This window comes from Calidris pugnax, unplaced genomic scaffold (genome assembly GCF_001431845.1).
Source record: "Calidris pugnax isolate Ruff unplaced genomic scaffold, ASM143184v1 scaffold128, whole genome shotgun sequence".
NCBI lineage: Eukaryota > Metazoa > Chordata > Aves > Charadriiformes > Scolopacidae > Calidris > Calidris pugnax.
Window position 1 is genome coordinate 2,343,476 of NW_015090851.1, and position 18,005 is coordinate 2,361,480.

The following is an 18,005-nucleotide window of genomic DNA, read 5'->3' on the forward strand; positions in this document are numbered from 1 at the left end:
GTGGGGAGGGAGAGTGGGCAGGACAGCAGGGGCAAAGCCAAAATGCGAGAAATAATTGTGTGTGTGTGTATATGTGTATATGTTAAAGATTTAATTAATTTGCCTTAAAATCCCGCCTGTAAAATAACCAGAAAACGGAGCACGAAGGGGAGGAGAGCGGCGTTGCATCTCGGCTGCTGCTGTTTGGTGGATGCCATCATTTTGCCGGAGGGGGATGCTTGGGGAGGGGGTGGGGGTCTGTGTGCTGGGAGAGGGGACCTAGAGGTGACCCCTAGTCCCCTTACCCCATCCCTCCCCACCTCATTCCTACCCCCCCACAAACCCCCCACCCAGGAGAGGGCTGAGTCCGGGCGCACTCGTGACATCAGATGTGCTGTGCATGCTCCGCTGCATGCGTGTGCGGCAGGATGGGGATGGTGACGGGGTCCGGAAGGAGGACGGGCACGTTATGAATGTCTAAACCAGCGGCTGGCTGGCAGCACAGCCTACTCCAGGCGTGCTTTTCAGCCGCCTTGTCCCCAGGCTGGCTGGCAGGGACACTGACGGCTTGTCCCTGCGTGTTCCCAGCCCAGGGTGCAGCAGCAGGGATGGGGTCCGGCCCAGGCTCTCTGGCTCACGCTTAGGAGCCGTGTTGCACAGATACAAATGGGTCAGAGATGCACGTTTTGTGAAACGGCGCTGCAGAAATAATGATCTCATTTCTGCTGTCTATAAATAAATGAAGGTGAAAGGACACATTTCCTACTCTCAGCCCTCCCGAGGCCGGATTAAGATTGCAAGCTGGCTGGCTGATGGACAGAGATCATTCGAATATTAATAGATCTTAAATTATAATTTCGCTGAGATTGGCATCTAAAAAATCGCGCTGCAAAACATACCTCTGAGGAGTTGTAATGTTAGTTATGTCGTTGTTTATGGTCAGTATTATTTTTCTGGCTGTTGAGGATGCCAAGGAGGAGGCGGTTTCCAAGGGAAATGGCTTACTTGCATGTTTTGGGTTTTAATTCTTACACCATTCGTGGTGTAAATCAGGGTTTCTGGGGGCCCAATCTCAGTCGCTGAGGCCTGTTAAAGCCCCCTATTTCTGCAGTAGGATCTTAAAATTAGTTGATGGTCGTTCTTCTTCAGCTCTTCAAAAAAACCCCTAAAGTGTGCTTGAATGTGCTGCTTAGCTGTCAGCTATTTGGAGTTTCCAGACCTATTGTTGGTCAGCCACGGGCTGCTCAGGGCATGGGGAGTGGGAAGCAGAGCGCCGAGAGAGGCAGCAGCCCCGGTTTTGCAGCCCGGTCCCGATGAGCACAGCCCGATACAGCCTCTGTGCTTGAATTTTGGCACGTCTGGGGAGTGAGCACACATTTGTGACTCCTGTGTTGTGAAAACCCTCCCTGACCTTGCACGTTTGCTGCTGCTCTCCCCAGCTGAGCCCCTCTCCCCCCCTCAGGTACCCCTTGCCAGCTCTCGCCCCATCAGAGAGGTTGGCTCTGAGCCCTGCTCTGTGAGAGATGCTGATCCTGGGGAAGAGCCTCCTGTCTCCCTGGGAAACAATCCCAGCTGCTTTCACATTTCTGTGATTGCTTGTTTTTGTGTTTGGTTTTTTTTTTCCCTGAGCTAAATGCAGTTTTTTGGTCCCACACGCTGAGGTCTGCTGCTGCTGCATCCTACCTAGGGCTTGGAAAACATCAATATATACACTTGATTTACACTGTTGGGTCTTCTCCCACCTCCCTGGTGTGATCCAATGAGCTTGAAAGAGGAAAAAATACCAATGAGGACTCAAACCTTGCTCAGTATTATATTGTCCCTTTATTGTCATCAACATGCTGTCCTCCACAGCAACCTGCAGCCCCTCCCGCCTCTTGGCCCCTCTGTTTGCAGGTGATGAGGCACCTGCTTGAGTTTGGTGCAGGGGAGGAATTAGGAGTCAAGTGGAGACTCTTCTTAGCATCTGTCCTTGGTCCATCCATCCCATTACCTGGGGTGGCCTGTCTGGGGGAGGTCCTCCCAGGAGGGACACAGGGACCATGGTGGTTAGTGCCTGTGGCTCCGTTGCCAGTGTGGGAACCAGCTCTCCTGGTTTGGCATCCTGTGCCCTGCCTCAGCCCTGATGCCTCTGTGATCACGCAGCGTTTATCAGGCCTGCTTAATTGATGTTTCCAAGTTAATTTATGAGGCGCTTAGAGATCCTTCCAAGAAGGCAGTAGCAATGCTTGGGGCCATTTGCTGTGACTCTTGGTCACAGGGCGCCTCGAAGTGATGGATGAGCTGTGGTCTGAAGACTTACAGCTCTTACCCTGGGGCTCCCTTTTATTTTGATGCCCGCGATGTCTCTCTAGCTGAGGGTGAAGGACCGTGCCGGTGCCTGGGGTGATGCTGCCCGCTCTGGTCCCCAGTATGGCTGCAGCAGGGAAGGGGATCATCCCCCAGGCAAAGCGCCGTGGCAGGGGGATGGCACTGTGGGTGCTCCCTCGTAGCTCTGGGGAGCCAGTGTCACCACAGTGCTGCTGGGGGCAGAGGTGGCTTTACCAGGCTGGGGGGGACGGGGACGGGGGTGATGGTGGCTGCCTCTGACCGCGCAGCTGGGCCTGACGGCGTTTTCCTTCCCACTGCCTCCATCAGGCGTAACCATGGAAATGGGTGGCGATGCTCTGCCTGGGCAGAAGGAGGCTGTTCTGCGCCGTGGGGCTCCCTGAGCACCCTCTCCCCCGGGCACCCATGGCCGGTGAGGGCCCCGAGCGGGGCTTGCCGGGTGTGCATGGCCGGCATTGGGCGCCGGGCCTCACGTGGTGAGCGGCAGCTGCCGTGGCCCTGCCAAAACACTCCGGCACATGGGGATGGGATCCTCCCAGGGTGCCCCCAGCCCTGCAGCCGCGGCAGAGGGGGGTCTCTTGGGGATTTTCTGCCTCTAAGCAGCCCCCAGCCCTCCTGCAGGGGGGCCCCTCTGCTCCCGTGGCACCTCCAGCTTGAATTTCCACGGGCAAACGCTGCCGGCAAGTTCAGGCCAGTGTTTTCCTGCCTCCCCAATAATTTCCTGCGGCTGCGCAAGGCTTCAGCCCGACTCGCGCAGAGACGGCTCGGGGCGGCGGAGGGGGGGGGTGGCACTGAGAGCATTTGGAAAATTACATTTAAGACGAAGAGGAAGGGGATGGGAAGGAGCTTAGCTGGCTTTGTTCTAATAGCTGTAATCACCCGAAGCGCAACCATGAGCCCTGTTGCGCTGGGTGCCGCAGCCCTGCCGCGCAGGGGGCTGGGGGACTCGGCTCTCCTCCCCGTGCCACCCCGGCTTCTGCTCCCTCTCCGATGGCAGCTTGCACTTTGTTCCTGCTTGGAACCAGTGCCCTGGCTTGGCTTTATTGCACAAAGGACTATATTTACATAAACAGGGGAAAGGTTGGTCAGAAGGTGAAGATGATGCGTCTTGAAGGGAAGCTGGTGGCTTAAATACCCCAACCTCGCCGTCTCGCCCGGCTGCTCAGCCTTGAGAGGAGGAAAAAAAAGCCGGAGTGCCATTTTAACTTTTTTTTTCCCTCTTCCGACAGTGTTTTCAGACACTGCCACCACCCACAGCGAGCAGGACCTGTGCCGAGAGGAGGAGGGGATCTCTCCAAAGTAAGCTGAGCTTTTTAAAGGCTTTCTCCTTCTTGTTTTGCTTTCCAAGAGCAGCGGAGGTGGTGGAGGTGGTGACCCCACACCAGGGGGTCTGGGGGCTCCCACTGACCCCTGCTTTTCCCTAGTGGCAGCCTTTTCTTGTTATGGGTCACCGATGGGCGCGACGGTGATTTTCTGTGCTTAATTTCCCTATTTTAATGACACAGCAAAAGGCAGCAAGTGCTTTCAGGTGGGCTCCCATGCAGCCCTGCTCGTGTACAAGGTTTATCTGTTGCACAAAGCATTTATCTATCAACAAACTGCACAGAGATCAAAGATCTTTCTACAAAATGTTAATTAAACGAATAACGGTGTGTTGTTGAGGCTTGAAGAAAGAAATGAGGCTTAGCTTTGTTAAGGAGGCGCCTGGTGGAAATATTTACGGTTGTTCCTCAAATTCCAGTTATTCCTATTTTCCCTGGGGCAAGAGGGAAAACCTGGCTGTTGCTTCAGAGTTTCTGTAACCTGTTTTTCTCGGTTGTGTGTAATGTGGGGGTTTGATGTGATCCAGCGTGATGGCGTCGGAGCGGGGAGAGGACGTGACTGGGGTGATTGGGTTCCTGCTTCACGGCATCACATACCACATACCGCCGTGAGTCTTGCAGGAAGCAGAAATAACTCTGTCTCTCGTGGCACGGAGAAATGTGGTGGTGTCGATGTGGGTGGATGGCTGGTGGGAGAGCGGGCATTGGAGATGTTTCGTTTTGTAAACGTGTGACAAAAGAGCTAGCGTTGAGGAAAGGGAGGGACCTAAATTGATCAGCGGGAGGAATTAGAGGAGATGTGTGTGTGGCAGGGTTTAATCTCTTAATGAGAAAAATATATCCCAGCTCCCTGTGGTGGGGCGAGTTCAGGGATGAGCGTGGCATTGCGTGAGAGCTCGTCCCTGCACCCCATCTCCTCCGCCTGCCGCCCCTGAGATTTGTCCAGAGGATGCTCGGGAGCTGGGATGGGGGACCTGTGATGGACAGCAAGTGTAAAACGTCTGTCTGTGGGGTAGGAGGGAAGATGTGGGGGTTGGGGATGAATTTGTCTCCGATGAGGGCTGGTGGCCAAAGAGTGCCCTGCCAGGTTGCTTCCTTCAGTCCCCAAGCCCATTAATAGGCTCTGCTCCCTTGATTAGTTGGTGCCTGTGCGGAGCGGTAATGAGCGCCGGGCTCAAGCCATCAATTCTAGGTCAGTGGTTGTGTGCTGTGCTGGGGATTTGGGATCGGGCAGGGGGAGGGGAGATGGAGCTGGACGCCTGCGAGAGGCTGCCTGCACCCAACGGTGTGATTCCTGCCCCCCCATCTGCAAAGTGCCCCAAGGGCCACGCTGTGCCCTGTCACCCTGAACATGGTTTGTACCTGTCAAGGAGGCTCATTGCCCGTTTGACGTGTGCTCTCCTGAGAGCATAACATTGCAATAATTAGATCCATTAACGAACCAGAACAAATAATAGAGTTTTAAAACTGAAAGAGAGTTTCCCATGCTCCTGAGTGGTACCCTTTGCCTCTCGCAGAGCTGCTTTCCTCTCTCCCCGACTGCAAAGATCTCATTTAGCATCACCTTGTCATTGTTTCTGGTGTTTAACCTCTGATCCTTCCCTAAATGTGGGCAGGTGAGGCCGGGCGGTGAACAGCAGCATGGACCTGGATGTGCTGAACATGTTTGTCATCGCCGGTGGCACCTTGGCCATCCCCATCCTGGCTTTCGTGGCCTCCTTCCTCCTCTGGCCCTCAGCGCTCATCCGCATCTACTACTGGTGAGTTCCTTAGCCCGGCTGCTCTCACTTTAGTGCAGGGGAGGAATTACTGCTGGTCCCCATCAGGTCCCTGCACCCTGGCACACACACGGGTGCACAAAGAGCTGCAGGCAGCAAAGTGACACAGAGGCAGGCGTTCCTGCCTGTGGTGGCAACAGAAGCAGCTCAGGTGGGGTTTTCCATGGGCATACTGGCTGTGTGTACCTTTAAGCATCTCTGGAAGAAGAAAACGGTGCTTTCTTATTGCTTTTTTTGCTGCTGAGTCTTATATCTGTCAGGGCAGCCTCACCCGGGCTGCGGGATGTCTCCAAACGTTTCTGGGTTGTTTCCCCCAAGGACGGGACTGTGGCTGGGAAAGGCATCACCGTTGCTGCCCGTCCCCCAGCCTGGCAGCCCTGGCAGCCTGGTGACCTCCTGCCCCATCAACACAGCTGTCAGCGTGGGTGTCCTCGGCTCTGCCACGTCTGCCCCGGCTCACACGCTCCCTCCCGATTAACAGCCAGCTCAGCAGGCAGGGGCTTTTCTCTCGCTGGTAGATACAGACAAGGCTTTTCTCATTCTTCCCCTTCCCTCCTGGGCTGGAGCATCAGAGAAGACGGAGTGATGCTTTTCCTTACCCCCTTTGCATCTCGTCCTTTCCAATACCAAGCAGGCACTGCATCCTTCAGTCCTCGTCTGTCCCTGGAAATCAGCGATAAGCACACTGGCGGCTTTCCTGTCTGGATTTGTTGCAGGGAAAAGCTGGAATAAGGCTCCCTTCAGAAGCCGGGGCAGTGTCTCATCCCCCAGCAGCAGCAGGCAGCACGGCAGGCTGCCCTCACGTGCTGCCGGCAGATGGTGGCCCCTGCAGTTTTGCTCACGGGGTGTTTCCAAATCAAAGGCATTAGCCCACCCCGGCACTCAGACGCAGCAGCCTGACGAAGCCTGTTTCTAACGGCGCATTTATTAGCAACCCCTTAATCACAGCATCCACGGGCTGCGGGAGGAGGGAGGGTGAGATGAAAACCCCAGTGGCTGCACCAGCACGGGGGGACAATTTCTTCCTGTTGTGCATCGCTGGGAGCTGCGAGGCCAAACGCTGCTCTGCAAAGGGGAGCAGGGGCTGTGACAGCCTCCTGCCCTGGGGACATCTGGGCTGCTGCTGCCTGGGGACAGGTCCAGATGGCACTAGGTTGGTCACTCAAAGGGTTTTTTTTTTTTTCCCTTGGACATACGAGCGGCTGGTGGAAGCCGGGAAGGACCCTGGTGGGCTCAGGGTCAGAGGAGGATCTCCAGAGGAAGGCTGCCACAACCAGAGCAGAGCGGGTACGGCCAGGGCAAAGCCTTCAGAGGGCCACAGGCAGGGATGGCAGGACAGGGCAAAGGAAGTGCAAGGGGCTGATGCCCAGAGTTTTGAGGAGCCAAGCTGAGAAGGGAGGAAAAGAAGACCCTGCTGCCCTGTCCTTTGGGGCTGAGTGAAAATGCGCTGTGGGTAGGTTGGTCTGTGTTTTATGTGAGCAGTGAACAGCAGGGCTGTTTTCTCTGGAAGGGTAAGTGCCCCCATCTCTCTTTCTTCTGGTGTTTCTGGCAGCGCTGGCATCTTGCAGGAATAACTGCGATGCTCTGTCTTTCCTGGGCACCTCTTTTCTTAGGGACAGTGGGCAAGAAGAGTGTTTGCTCTTTACTCTTCCTTTCCTATTTGCTTCTTCTTGAGTTGGCTTTTTTGGGTGAAATCATTGTGTTTCCCCATCAGCAGAGGCAGGAGAGGGGGCAGAGAGCATGCTCTGCTGTTCCCCCACCTTTGAGCCCCATGCAGCTCCAGCTTTGCAGCACCACTCCTGGAGGTCCACAGGAGGTCCCTGGGGATGCTTCTCCCACCACTCGCTGCCCCGCTCCTCCTCCTCACTGCCAGTCTGCGTGTCCTCAGCCGGCGCGGCCAAGGGTCACTCAGGGCCCCCGTCGCTGGTGGCCTGGCTCCCTCCCCTGCCACTAATGCACATCCCTGCTGGCCATGACGTCCAGGGCTGCTCCACTGACCCCAGCCCCAGAGCCTGTGGGCTCTGCCGACAGGGGTTAATCAGTTTAGCTGCGTGTTAACACCTTGCGGGGGATCAGTTCAGCTTTGCACAGATTATTTTGCCTTCTCCTGAATTGATCCATCAGGATCAGTTGCTAAAAATGTTATCATCTTGCCCATCAGTAGTTTACACCGGTGCCTTTGAGGCGAGGACTCTTAAGACACTTATTCAGGGAGAAATTCACCTCTCCTCCTAGGACCAGCACAGAGCTGAGATGCTGCTTAAGTCCCACTAACTCCCTCCAAAAAGGGATTATGCTAAAAGAGGATTGTACTATGCATAAGCTTTGAGTGGGCAGAGGGTTAGGACAGCCCAGCAGCGTTGGTGACCTTGCTCTCGTCTCAAATAAATTCTGGTATTGTGTACAAAAATATTTGCAGGTATCTTGGCCATAAGGAGTAGCCCAGTAGTTGTCCTGACAAGGGTTACGTCTGAACACAGGGGAAATCCAGTGAAAGCGTGCCTGCTCCTTCATCTTGGACCACACGTACACATCATGTGTCCAAAGGGTCACTGATAATCTCTGTCTAGGTTCCCTCTGGCTGGCAGTTTCACTGCATCCTCTTCGAGCAGGCTGCAAGTGTGTGCTGGCAGGAGCTGTCTGCCTCTCTGCTTCCAGAGGAATAACCCCGTTTCCTTGGGGTTAGCCTAGTATCTTCTGGGGTGTTTGATCCAGTGTAAGGATGGTCCCCTCCAGTCCTTTATGTGTGTATAAATACATTTTTAAAGATCATCATATAAGGCATATGGGAACTGGGTTTCTGCGGTGCTCCTGGCGACATGCTTGTTTTGGGTGGGATCTGATGTACTTCTCCGTGGGGTGATGCTGTCCCATGGCTGCAGGGCTGTGCCCAAATAAACCCATGACAGATCCACCTTACCCACCTGGAACATGTGCCTCCCTCGGCCTGCCCATCCGGCACGTTTCCTTGCCATGTGTGCTGCCTTCCTCTCCGGAGCCTCTCTCCTCATACCAACCTTTGGGCGTTTTCAGCTTTAGCATTGTTATTTTGGCCCATTTCCATTGACTTGAGGGAATTGGGCAAATTAGTTATTTTGGGCATTTGTTTGAAGTTTTTAACAAACAGATTGTCTCCACAAGCCATCTCCAGGGCAGCCATGAATAGCCCGTGGCTGATACTACACGTGTAAAGGATCACGTGTAAGCACAGGGTCTGGTCCAGGGACCAGATGCTCAGAATTAGTCCCAGTTAGGGCTATGACAGCACTGGCATGAGCCCAGTCTAACCAGCCTTAGCAAACTAGCAAATCTGCAGCTGAGTTTGGACCTGGCACCTGGCTTATGTTGCTGCTGGGCCCTGGTCTTGCCTCACTCACTGGTGTTGTGTTCTCCTTGTTTCCAGGTACTGGCGCCGAGCCTTGGGTATGCAGGTTAGATACGCAAACTACGATGACTATCAGTTCTGTTATTCCTATAGAGGAAGACCTGGATACCGACCATCCATCCTGATGTTACATGGGTTCTCAGCCCACAAAGACATGTGGTTGTCCATAGTCAAGGTGGGATTCCATTTCTCTCATGTCACTTCTTAGCAAGATTCAGTGGTCCTGGGCTTGGGGGTGGTGTGGGGACCCAATGGTTTCATGCATGGGCTGTGATGGTGGCTGCAATGTGCTAGAAACACCCTCCCCAGCTCTGTGCTGGTTGCTTGTTGGATGCCTTTCATCCATGTGACACACAGAGCTGCAGGGGAGAGTGGTGTGTACCTGCCTCCTGCATGGGAAGCAAGTCTTGGCTGTGGTTTCTCATCATGCCATCCTTAGTACATGAGCTGACTTATCATGGTGCATGAGTAACCAGGGGCTTCTAGGAGGAGAGTGAACCCCTCTACTCCCACCTGTGATGACCAGTTTCCATCCCTGGGCTTTTCAGCAGCTCACCTGTGCCATAACCACCCTGGTTTGTTTCCACAGTTCCTGCCCAAGAACCTGCACTTGGTGTGCGTTGACATGCCCGGGCACGAGGGCACGACCCGCTCGGCCTTGGACGATTACTCCATTAGTGGGCAAGCTAAGAGAATACACCAGGTAATGCCCCAGCATCTCACCACCTCTGCAGAGGGACGTGGGGATGTGAGGGATCCTCAGTGCCTCATGTGGCCCCACTCCCACCCATAGTCCTTCCTGGGCAGCCAGAGCCACCGACCTCAGGCTTTGTTGAATTTCTCTAATGACCCCATGCTGTTGCTTCCTCTCCCCTAACAACGCTCCTTCTGCTCCCCTGCCAGTTCGTGGAGTGCATCAAGCTGAACAGAAGGCCCTTTCATCTGGTTGGCACTTCCATGGGGGGAAACGTAGCTGGCGTCTATGCTGCTCAGTACCCAGAAGACATTTGCAGCCTGACTCTCATCTGTCCTGCAGGTGGGCAATGTGTGGGGGGTGAGACGGGGAGAGGGTGAGCAGGAGCTGGTGTGAAAGCCCAGAGCAGCTCTGGGAGCAAAATAGGCTTTCAGTGCAAAAAATTTTGAAATACTTTGTTTGTACAGTCTGAAAATCTCTGGCAGGGCATGGGAGGAATTCACTGCCTTGTCCTGACTGCTCTTCTCCAGGGCTTTGGAATTTGCTGTGCTGTGGTTAGAGCTGGGACTAGGGCAGATGGGACAAGACCTGCTCTGGAAGAAAATGTGTTTTCCCTTGGTGTGGCAGCCATTTTTTGGGGCACATCCATAACCTTTCTGTTCTGGAGGGGTAACCCAGGCAGCAGTGGGAAAAGCCTCCCCAGTCTGGCCACTTGAGACCCGCAGTGTGCCAGAGGGCTGGGGCTTCGGGAGCCGGAGGGCCCCATCCTCCCACATTTGAGTGCTCCCGAGTGGGAAGAGCACTTTGGGGCTGGGTGTGCATCAGTGAGGTGTCCCTGTGCCCACACTGCACCCCTCCATCCCCACCGTCCTGTCCATCCCCACTGTCCCCTGGCTGGGGGCTCAGGGGAGCCTGGGCATGACACGCTGCAGGAGGCACCGGGGTTTGGGCTGGATGCTTCTCTGCCAGGGAGGGATTTGCTGCATCCTGGTTGTTATAGCAGCTCCTTCCCCCTCCCACACAAGGAAAGCAGCTCCCAGATAAGAACTAAGTAATGAAGCAGAGGAACGTTACCTAGCTACCAGGCTCTGGGGGCGGCAAGGTCCCCGCTCCTCTCTGGGAGGGATGTTGCTGGCTCTCCCGCTGCCTCTGGGTGTGAAACCTCTGCCTGGAGCTGCAGGGAGGTTTGGGGTTAAGCTGCTGGGGGGTTTTTCCCCTGCAGTGGTGCAGCCCGGACAGGGCTTCTGAAATTTTCTGTGGCAGGCTGGCCACGGGCATCAGTATTTGCATTCACTGCCCACGTAAACATAAGCACTGTAGTTTTTGTCAAAATATTCACGCCTGTCTGCAGGGAATACACCTCGTGTGTGTCAGCCCATGGGGCTCGGTGGTGTCAGGAGGGAGGTCGGGGTGTCTCTGGGTACATATTGAACTTTCTATATGCGCAGATTTTTTTCTTCCTGCCTCTTTTCTTTCTTTTTTTTTTAATGCATTACCAAGTGGGAGGCCAGAGGCAGGCATGGGGGAGGTTGGCATGGCGATGCTCAGCTCTCATCTGGGTTTTAGCTTGTGTCCCCCTTCTCGTTCGACCCAGGCCTGCCAAGCACCACAGACAGCAAGTTCATCAAGCAGCTCCGGGAGCGGCCAGAGGCAGGCATGGGGGAGGTTGGCATGGCGATGCTCAGCTCTCATCTGGGTTTTAGCTTGTGTCCCCCTTCTCGTTCGACCCAGGCCTGCCAAGCACCACAGACAGCAAGTTCATCAAGCAGCTCCGGGAGCTGCAAGAGTCTGAACGCATCGACAGGATCCCTTTAATTCCTTCCACGCCTGAGGAGATGGCAGACATGCTGAAGCTCTGCTCCTACGTCCGCTTCAAGGTGCCGCAGCAGGTAAGGAGCCTGGGCTGGCTGCGGTGGCCGGGAAAGGGGACCACCTCAGAGGCAAGGACCAGGTTTGCTTCTCCCCCAGCCTGCCTGCTGGCAGCCAAGGCGATGCCAGGAGCAGAGCTGGCACTGCCATAGCCCCCGTCTCACAGGCGGGACACCCCCAGCCCAGCTCCCAGCACCTCCCACCACTCTCCCTTCAAACACACTTTTCCCAGCTCTGTCTGACAAGGCCCGCTGACATTTCTCCTCCCACAAGATCTTTGGCAGCAGGCTGGGACGTTGAAGGGCTTTTTAGTAAATATGGCTGGCAGGAAGCATTAGATAACTAACTAAGGCGGCTGTTGTCCGGTCTAGAAGGGGATTGTTTGCTGCTTTTTAAGCAAAAGCGATGGAAATGTTAATCACCTCATTGTCAGGCGAGAGGAACTTGGCAAGGGGCTGGCCATTAAGTCAGCTTTCCTTAGGAAGTCTGGGATGAGTAGATTGGAGAGCAAGAAAAAAAATGTAAGGTAATGCCAAGACCTGTTTTTTTTTTTTAACAAAAGAATAAAAAAAGGAAGAAAAGCACAGTCATGGCTGAGGCAGCCTGCTGGCTGTGAATAGCTGGCCTGGGGGAGAAAATGGGGTTGGCATCATAAAAGACATAAATACTTGTTGCTGAAATACATGTTACTTAAGCACAGTTGCGACAGCCAGATGTGCTTAGGAAGGAGCTCGTGCTGGGGCCAGGCTGCGCAGGGCATGTCGGGGTGGTGCCAGTGTCCCCCCCAACAGCTCTCCTCTGCTCTCCCTGCAGATCCTCCAGGGCCTCGTTGACGTTCGCATCCCACACAATGATTTTTATCGGAAACGTAAGTCTTGCCAGGCTTTCCAGCTGGACCACTGGGGCGTGGGGATGGGCTGTCCCCGGCCTCGTGTCCCGGGCTGCCAATTGTCCCCTGCACCCCCCTGCTGCCTTGCTGAGGGTGGAAGGGGGCAACACCACTGACAGGTTTGGGGATACACCTTGGTCACTGTTAGCAACCCCCTGCCACAACCTTGGGTGATGGGATTGCTGCTTCGCCCTCATCCGACCAGCTGGGTTAATTAGTACTAATATCTATAAGGAGATGGGCTTGGAGGAGGATCTCTCTGCAGAGGGGGTTGGTGGCAATGCAGGACTCAGCCCGTGCAAGGACAGCCTGTCGGGGTTCTCTGCGTTGCCCCTGCCTTGGTTTCCCACTGAGGGGACAACTGGCAGGGCTGGCCCACAGTGACCCCTGTGAGAAGGGAAAGCAAAGCATCCCCCCTGCAGGACTGATTCTCCTCTTCCTCCCACTAGTGTTTCTAGAAATTGTGGATGAAAAGTCCAGGCACTCTCTCCACGAGAACATGAGCAAGATCAAAGCACCGACGCAGGTCATCTGGGGAAAGCAGGACCAGGTATGTGGACCCTCCACCTCCACTATCAGACCATGTCTCCATCTTTACCCACGTCCACCCATGGGGCATGGCACAGGCCATGCTGCTGAGCTGTGTGCTGCTCCAGCAGAGAGCTGGCACACGTGTGTCCCTGCCCTCAGTGGGTTTGATTATGGGGCATGGCAGGATGATGGGCATAAAGGTGCCAGCCGGTGTGGGCTAGAGGGATGAGAGGGCAGAGCTGGGGCAGGGGAGGGTGAGGGGACAAGTGCCAGCCATGACATGTGTGAGCCAGGAAGAGGAATAAAGTGCCAGCAAAGAGTTATCCTGGCACCTGGAGAGAGATAAGCTGTCTGAGGGCAGGTGGGGAGCAAAGGCGTGGGACTTCTCTCTCTTGTTTGGTGTTTCTGTGCAGGGCTGGTTACAGAGAGAGGAGTGGGAGGAGGAAGGAGGCAAGAGGCAAGCTGCAGGCGTGCAAAGGGCTGTGCAAATGCAAAGGTGCAAGCATTTGCTTGTAATGACCCCTTTGCATTGAGCTTGGCAGCCAAAAAACATCCAGGGGAGTTCGCTGTTGCATGCTGAGATCTGCACTGTGCAGCCTCCCCCCTGTCCTGTCCCTGGGTGCGGGTACCACAGGATGGGGCTGGCATCACAAGGGCTCTGCCCGCATCCCTGCTCAGCATCTCGCTTGGACTCGCAAAGGCAGCTCCAGTGGGGTTTCTATGGTGGCCAGCAAAGCCTAGTTCTGCCCGTGACTATTTTTTCCCCTTCCTTCCAGGTCCTGGATGTTTCCGGCGCCAGTGTTTTAGCCAGCGCTATCCCGGACTGCCACGTCTACATCCTGGAGAACTGCGGGCACTCGGTGGTGGTGGAGCGGCCCCGCAAGACGGCCAACCTCATCCTGGAGTTCCTGGCGCTGCTGCACAGCATGGACAACAACAAGAAGCAGGCATGAGCGTGGCAGGGAGCCGAGCGCCCACGCCGGGTCTTTTAAATTGTAAAGTACTGCAGCTTTGATAAGTTCTCAGGGATCTTGTACGAATCGGGGTGAATGTGCCAAAGTCCCTGAAGAAAGCAGAATCACTGATACCTAAACCTATAGCACCGCCGGCACAGCGACCTAGGGGTCATTGGGCAACCTCCATAGATACAGGAACGGAAGCAGAAACTCCACCTTTTCTACTTAGAGATAAAGTAGAAACGAGCTGAAATCACCAAGCACTAGCCATGCCGTGTGCTGAAGCTCCTTATGCAGCCACCCATCTTACCCGAGTTACTGGCACGTAGTTGTTAATGACATTTACCTAAACTATGTAAGAAGCTTAGGAAGGAGGAAGCGTCCTGGACTGAGACTTAGACTATTTCTACTCCTTAGAGTCCGTCGCGTTGCATGCTGCCGTGCTGTAAGAGAAACCCCAGTGCTCCAGGCGTCCGCTCGAGTGCTTTTTGTGTAGCTCCTTAACTCGTGATTGATGCAGAAAGCGACAGCAAACTCCATGCGTGGAAGTCCGATGACTGTATGTGCAAAAATGTTTACACTTTGAGTGGGTTTTTTTTCGAAATCCCCAAACAGCTCCTGTGTATATGTGATGCCTTAACATTGCCCAGGGTACGGCACCTGCGCACAGCCTGCCTTGCCCGGGGGATGGTTCCCCCGGGGGTGAACATAGCGAGTGAAGACTCGGGGTGCAAACAGCAGCTTCGCCGTCGTGTGAACCGGAGGGATGGAAACCCCCCAGGGGGATTTGGTCCCTGCACCCGAGTCAGCAATAAGCCCGTGGGCAGGGTGCGAGTCAGCGAACTCGGGCCACCTCTTGTCTCAGCTCCTCTATCCCATCGCGCTGCTGAACACCTTGATGTAAATAACGATCTTCTTAATGAATTCCGTGAATTCTGCAAATGCCGATGTCACCGAAACCGGGCGTGATGGGCGGGAGCGGGCTGTGTGTGTGGGTAGTGCAGGGGATGGGGGGTCCTGGGGTCACTGGATGGTGAGGCGGGGGGGGACGATGGACAGTTCAGCTGCGGGGCTCTGGGAGGTGGCGTGGAAAGGTACAGTGGGCTTGTACATTCTCTCGGTGATTATAACTCCTGACTGAGTGAAATTAGAGATGGAATGGGGCAACGCAGACAAGCTAATGCTTTACAGCCTGCAAGGTGGTGCCTGGGGATGGATCCTGCCCCTCCCTGGGTGCGATGCCTGGCTGCGTGTCCCAGGGGGAGAGGGCTGGTCCTGGTCCTGGTCCTGGCAGAACCCATGGCTGCTGGAGGGCAAGGTGGTGCGTAGTCCTCTGGGAGGCAAAGTGCAGGCGGCCGTCACCACTGGGTCACCCCTGGCCCTCCGGGGGGGTTGACACCCGGGGGGTGCTGCCGGAGCCCCCGCGCAGAGCGGGTGTGCGCTCCGGAGGTGCTGACAGCCATCGTCCCGCCATCTTTCTGAGATACCCCCACCTGTACATATATATCTGAAACCCCCCGTCAGCTTCTCTCTGCTCTTTTTAAGAGAAGAAACATCATTCTTTTAGAAAATTAGAAATTTGCTGTTAATTGCTTGGTTATTGTTTCTACTACAGGAGTTAATTTAAAAAAAAAAAAAAAAAGCTGATAGTTTTATGTGGTAAAAGCCAGAAAAAGTTGTTGGGTATCTATATGGTTTCTCATATGCCACAGATTGCTGTACACAAAGGATTTATATGGCTATTAAAATCTAGTGATTCAAGGAGTCCACTGTGCAATGATTATTTTTTCCTTTGAGGAAGAAGGGGACTGTGGTGTGGGATGATGCTCGGCACAGGGGACTTGCTCTGCTGCTTCTTCCCTCCCCACGTTTCTGGGAGATGCAGGTTTTGCCTCGAGGAATATTTGTTAATGTCAAGAGAGATGGTGAAGATGGGGGGAGCTGGACTCTCATCTCTTCAAAGACAATACAAATTTTGCTTTTTTGCTTTTATTAAGAGGAGGTGCCCTAAACTCTCAAGAAGCAAAATAAAATCTCAAGAGGCAGGGGACTTAGGTTTTAAGTGCTGAGATTCCTCTTAAAACTCCTGAAGGTGTGTTAAATACCAATTTCAGCTGCAATTACAAGTCTTACTGAATTCACACAGTGTGCTGGGAATACCATTACATCAATATCCAGGCAAGAGTATTTGCATTTCTCCTTTCCCCAGCAGGCTGATGAGGCCCAGCAGCTGCTTTGTTTGACAGAGGAGCTGCCAGAAGGGCTGGGGAGCATCCTCCTGGCACCCCATTCCCCTGCCCGGGCCCTGCCATGGCATCCTGGCCCCATTGCTACAGCAATGTGTGGGTCGAGGTGACGGTGGCTGCAGGAAACCCATTAATTACTGCAGCGCAGGGGGACGGAAGGGGGCTTCTCGCCTGCAGGCACAGGCTGGGGTTGCTCAGGGATTCTGCATCACACATTGCAGCCTCTCATGGTTCAACAATAAAAATCCCCAGGGGATTTTTGGGGAGGGGGGTCTGGGTGCTGACCCACAGCTCGCTCTGGCTGCAGCCCACTGCCCCAGCTGGCCCCGAGGCAGCAGCTGAGCCCCCTGAGGAGCAGCAGGGAGGGGAGCTGCCTGCACCTGGGAAGCACACCTGAAAGCACACCCAGTAACACCAGCTGCTATTCCCAGTAATCTTCATTTCCTGCTGGGAGCCACAAAAGCCCTATGCCATGCAAGGGCTGCTCCCACATTTTCAGCTGCTGCCCCCTTGGCATGGAGCCCCCTGTGGAACCCAGCCACCCCCCAGGTAAGGCTGCGTTCCTGGGCTGGTGTGGGGCTCGGGAAGGGGCAGAGGCTCCTGCTGGGTTTGTCTGTCCTGTGGGCAGAGCTGGGGGAACCACATGGAAACCTTTGGACCCCAGTCGCGGCAAGCCGGGGCACTGGGGACCTTCATGTAGCTGAGCATCCTGGCATGGCAGGAGGAAGGAGTTCACCTTTTGTTTTGTTGTCTGGTGTTTAAACGTTGCTTTCCTTGTAATTATGTGAATAAGCCAGGTTTGTGCTGGGGCTGGGCTGGGTGGCAAGGCTCGTGGGGGCAGAAGTTCATATAAAAGCTAAGTAAGGAGTCAGCCCTTGGTTGTTACGGGTCTTGCCGAGGCTGAATCACTGTATCCTGAGAAGGGGTTGCAAAACACAGCAGGGCTGGCTCATTAATAAACTTAATGATGCCCCCGAGCAGTGCTTGTTGCCCGGCTCCTGGGGTGTTACTGGGAGGAGGAGGGACAGAGCTGGTGGCATCTGCTCCTGGGCACTCAGTATGTGCCCAGCTGCTGCCGCAGAGGAAAATGCGATGCCCTCAGAACATGGGTGACCAGGGTTGGGTCCTGCTCCACACAGCTGCAGCCAGATGTTTGTCTGCAGTGGGGAAACATCTTTCTCCCTTTTTTCCAGCAAAGGAGAATAAAAGCACCTGCTGCCTTGTGGGGGAGTTCCACCAGTGCAGCCCCACACAGAGCATCCTCTGACAGGTAGAGGGATGCTCGGGGTGTTCTGGCACTGTGCTTTGGGTGCTGCTGTGGGTGTCCCTCACCCCAGGAGCCCGTCACCCAGCTGAACCTTCCCCTGATTCAATGCGTTTCACAATCCTCTTGGACACAAACCGTGTTTTTCCCACGGAAGCCTGGATGAGAGCATCCCAGGGCACAGCCCCTCTCACCCACTGAGGGTGTCCCCACACACCGGGGCACAGCAGAGGCACGTGTTCCCCGTTACACCTGCAGCAGCCCCGTGGCACGGTGAGGGTGCCCCTGCCTAGACCCTCCAGCTGAGACTTAGGCGAATGCATGGAAAATACATAGGATCTGATTGGGGGTGTTTGGTTTTGGTTGTTTTTTCTTCTGGGAGGCCCTTTTCTGAGCACCAGCCTCTTGGGGGCGGTTTGGGATTATTCATTGAGCACTTGCTGGGTCACTGGTTCTGGGAGGCTGCTCCTGCCATTCCCTGCCCAACAGCGCTGCCTGCCTGCTGCCTCCTGCCCACTGCTTGACACACAGACACTGAGCCTTGATTTTCCTTCCTTACAGAAAACCTTTGTCTTCAGCCATCTCAACAGGGTCACTGCCTTTTTTTTTTTTTTTTTTTTTTTTTTTTATTTTAGTCTGTAATATTTTTACTGGAACTAACTTGGATTGTTTAGTGAAGTTGTTTAGGTTGTCTTATTATTATTACTTTAACTCCTTATTTTAAACCTTCCGTATAACAACTCCAGTACTTTTATTGTCTCTGT

At 54.6% G+C, this 18,005-nt stretch overlaps 1 protein-coding gene across 3 annotated transcripts in view; it reads left to right on the forward strand.

Moving 5' to 3' along the window:
- ABHD6 (abhydrolase domain containing 6) overlaps positions 1 to 15,495 on the forward strand; it is a 23,065-nt gene extending 7,570 nt beyond the window's left edge. Inside the window, exons 2-10 of one of the 3 annotated variants that reach the window (XM_014943264.1) lie at positions 3,537 to 3,606; positions 5,246 to 5,389; positions 8,811 to 8,967; positions 9,382 to 9,495; positions 9,696 to 9,828; positions 11,218 to 11,375; positions 12,169 to 12,223; positions 12,694 to 12,794; positions 13,552 to 15,495. In XM_014943264.1, the coding sequence (XP_014798750.1) occupies positions 5,271 to 5,389; positions 8,811 to 8,967; positions 9,382 to 9,495; positions 9,696 to 9,828; positions 11,218 to 11,375; positions 12,169 to 12,223; positions 12,694 to 12,794; positions 13,552 to 13,728 (1,014 nt within the window). In that variant the 5' untranslated portion in view covers positions 3,537 to 3,606; positions 5,246 to 5,270 and the 3' untranslated portion in view covers positions 13,729 to 15,495. Of the gene's footprint in view, positions 1 to 3,105; positions 3,607 to 5,241; positions 5,390 to 8,810; positions 8,968 to 9,381; positions 9,496 to 9,695; positions 9,829 to 11,217; positions 11,376 to 12,168; positions 12,224 to 12,693; positions 12,795 to 13,551 lie in introns of those variants that run through there. The other 2 variants (XM_014943265.1, XM_014943263.1) reach the window with 2 other exon arrangements.
- Positions 15,496 to 18,005: the final 2,510 nt, after the last annotated feature.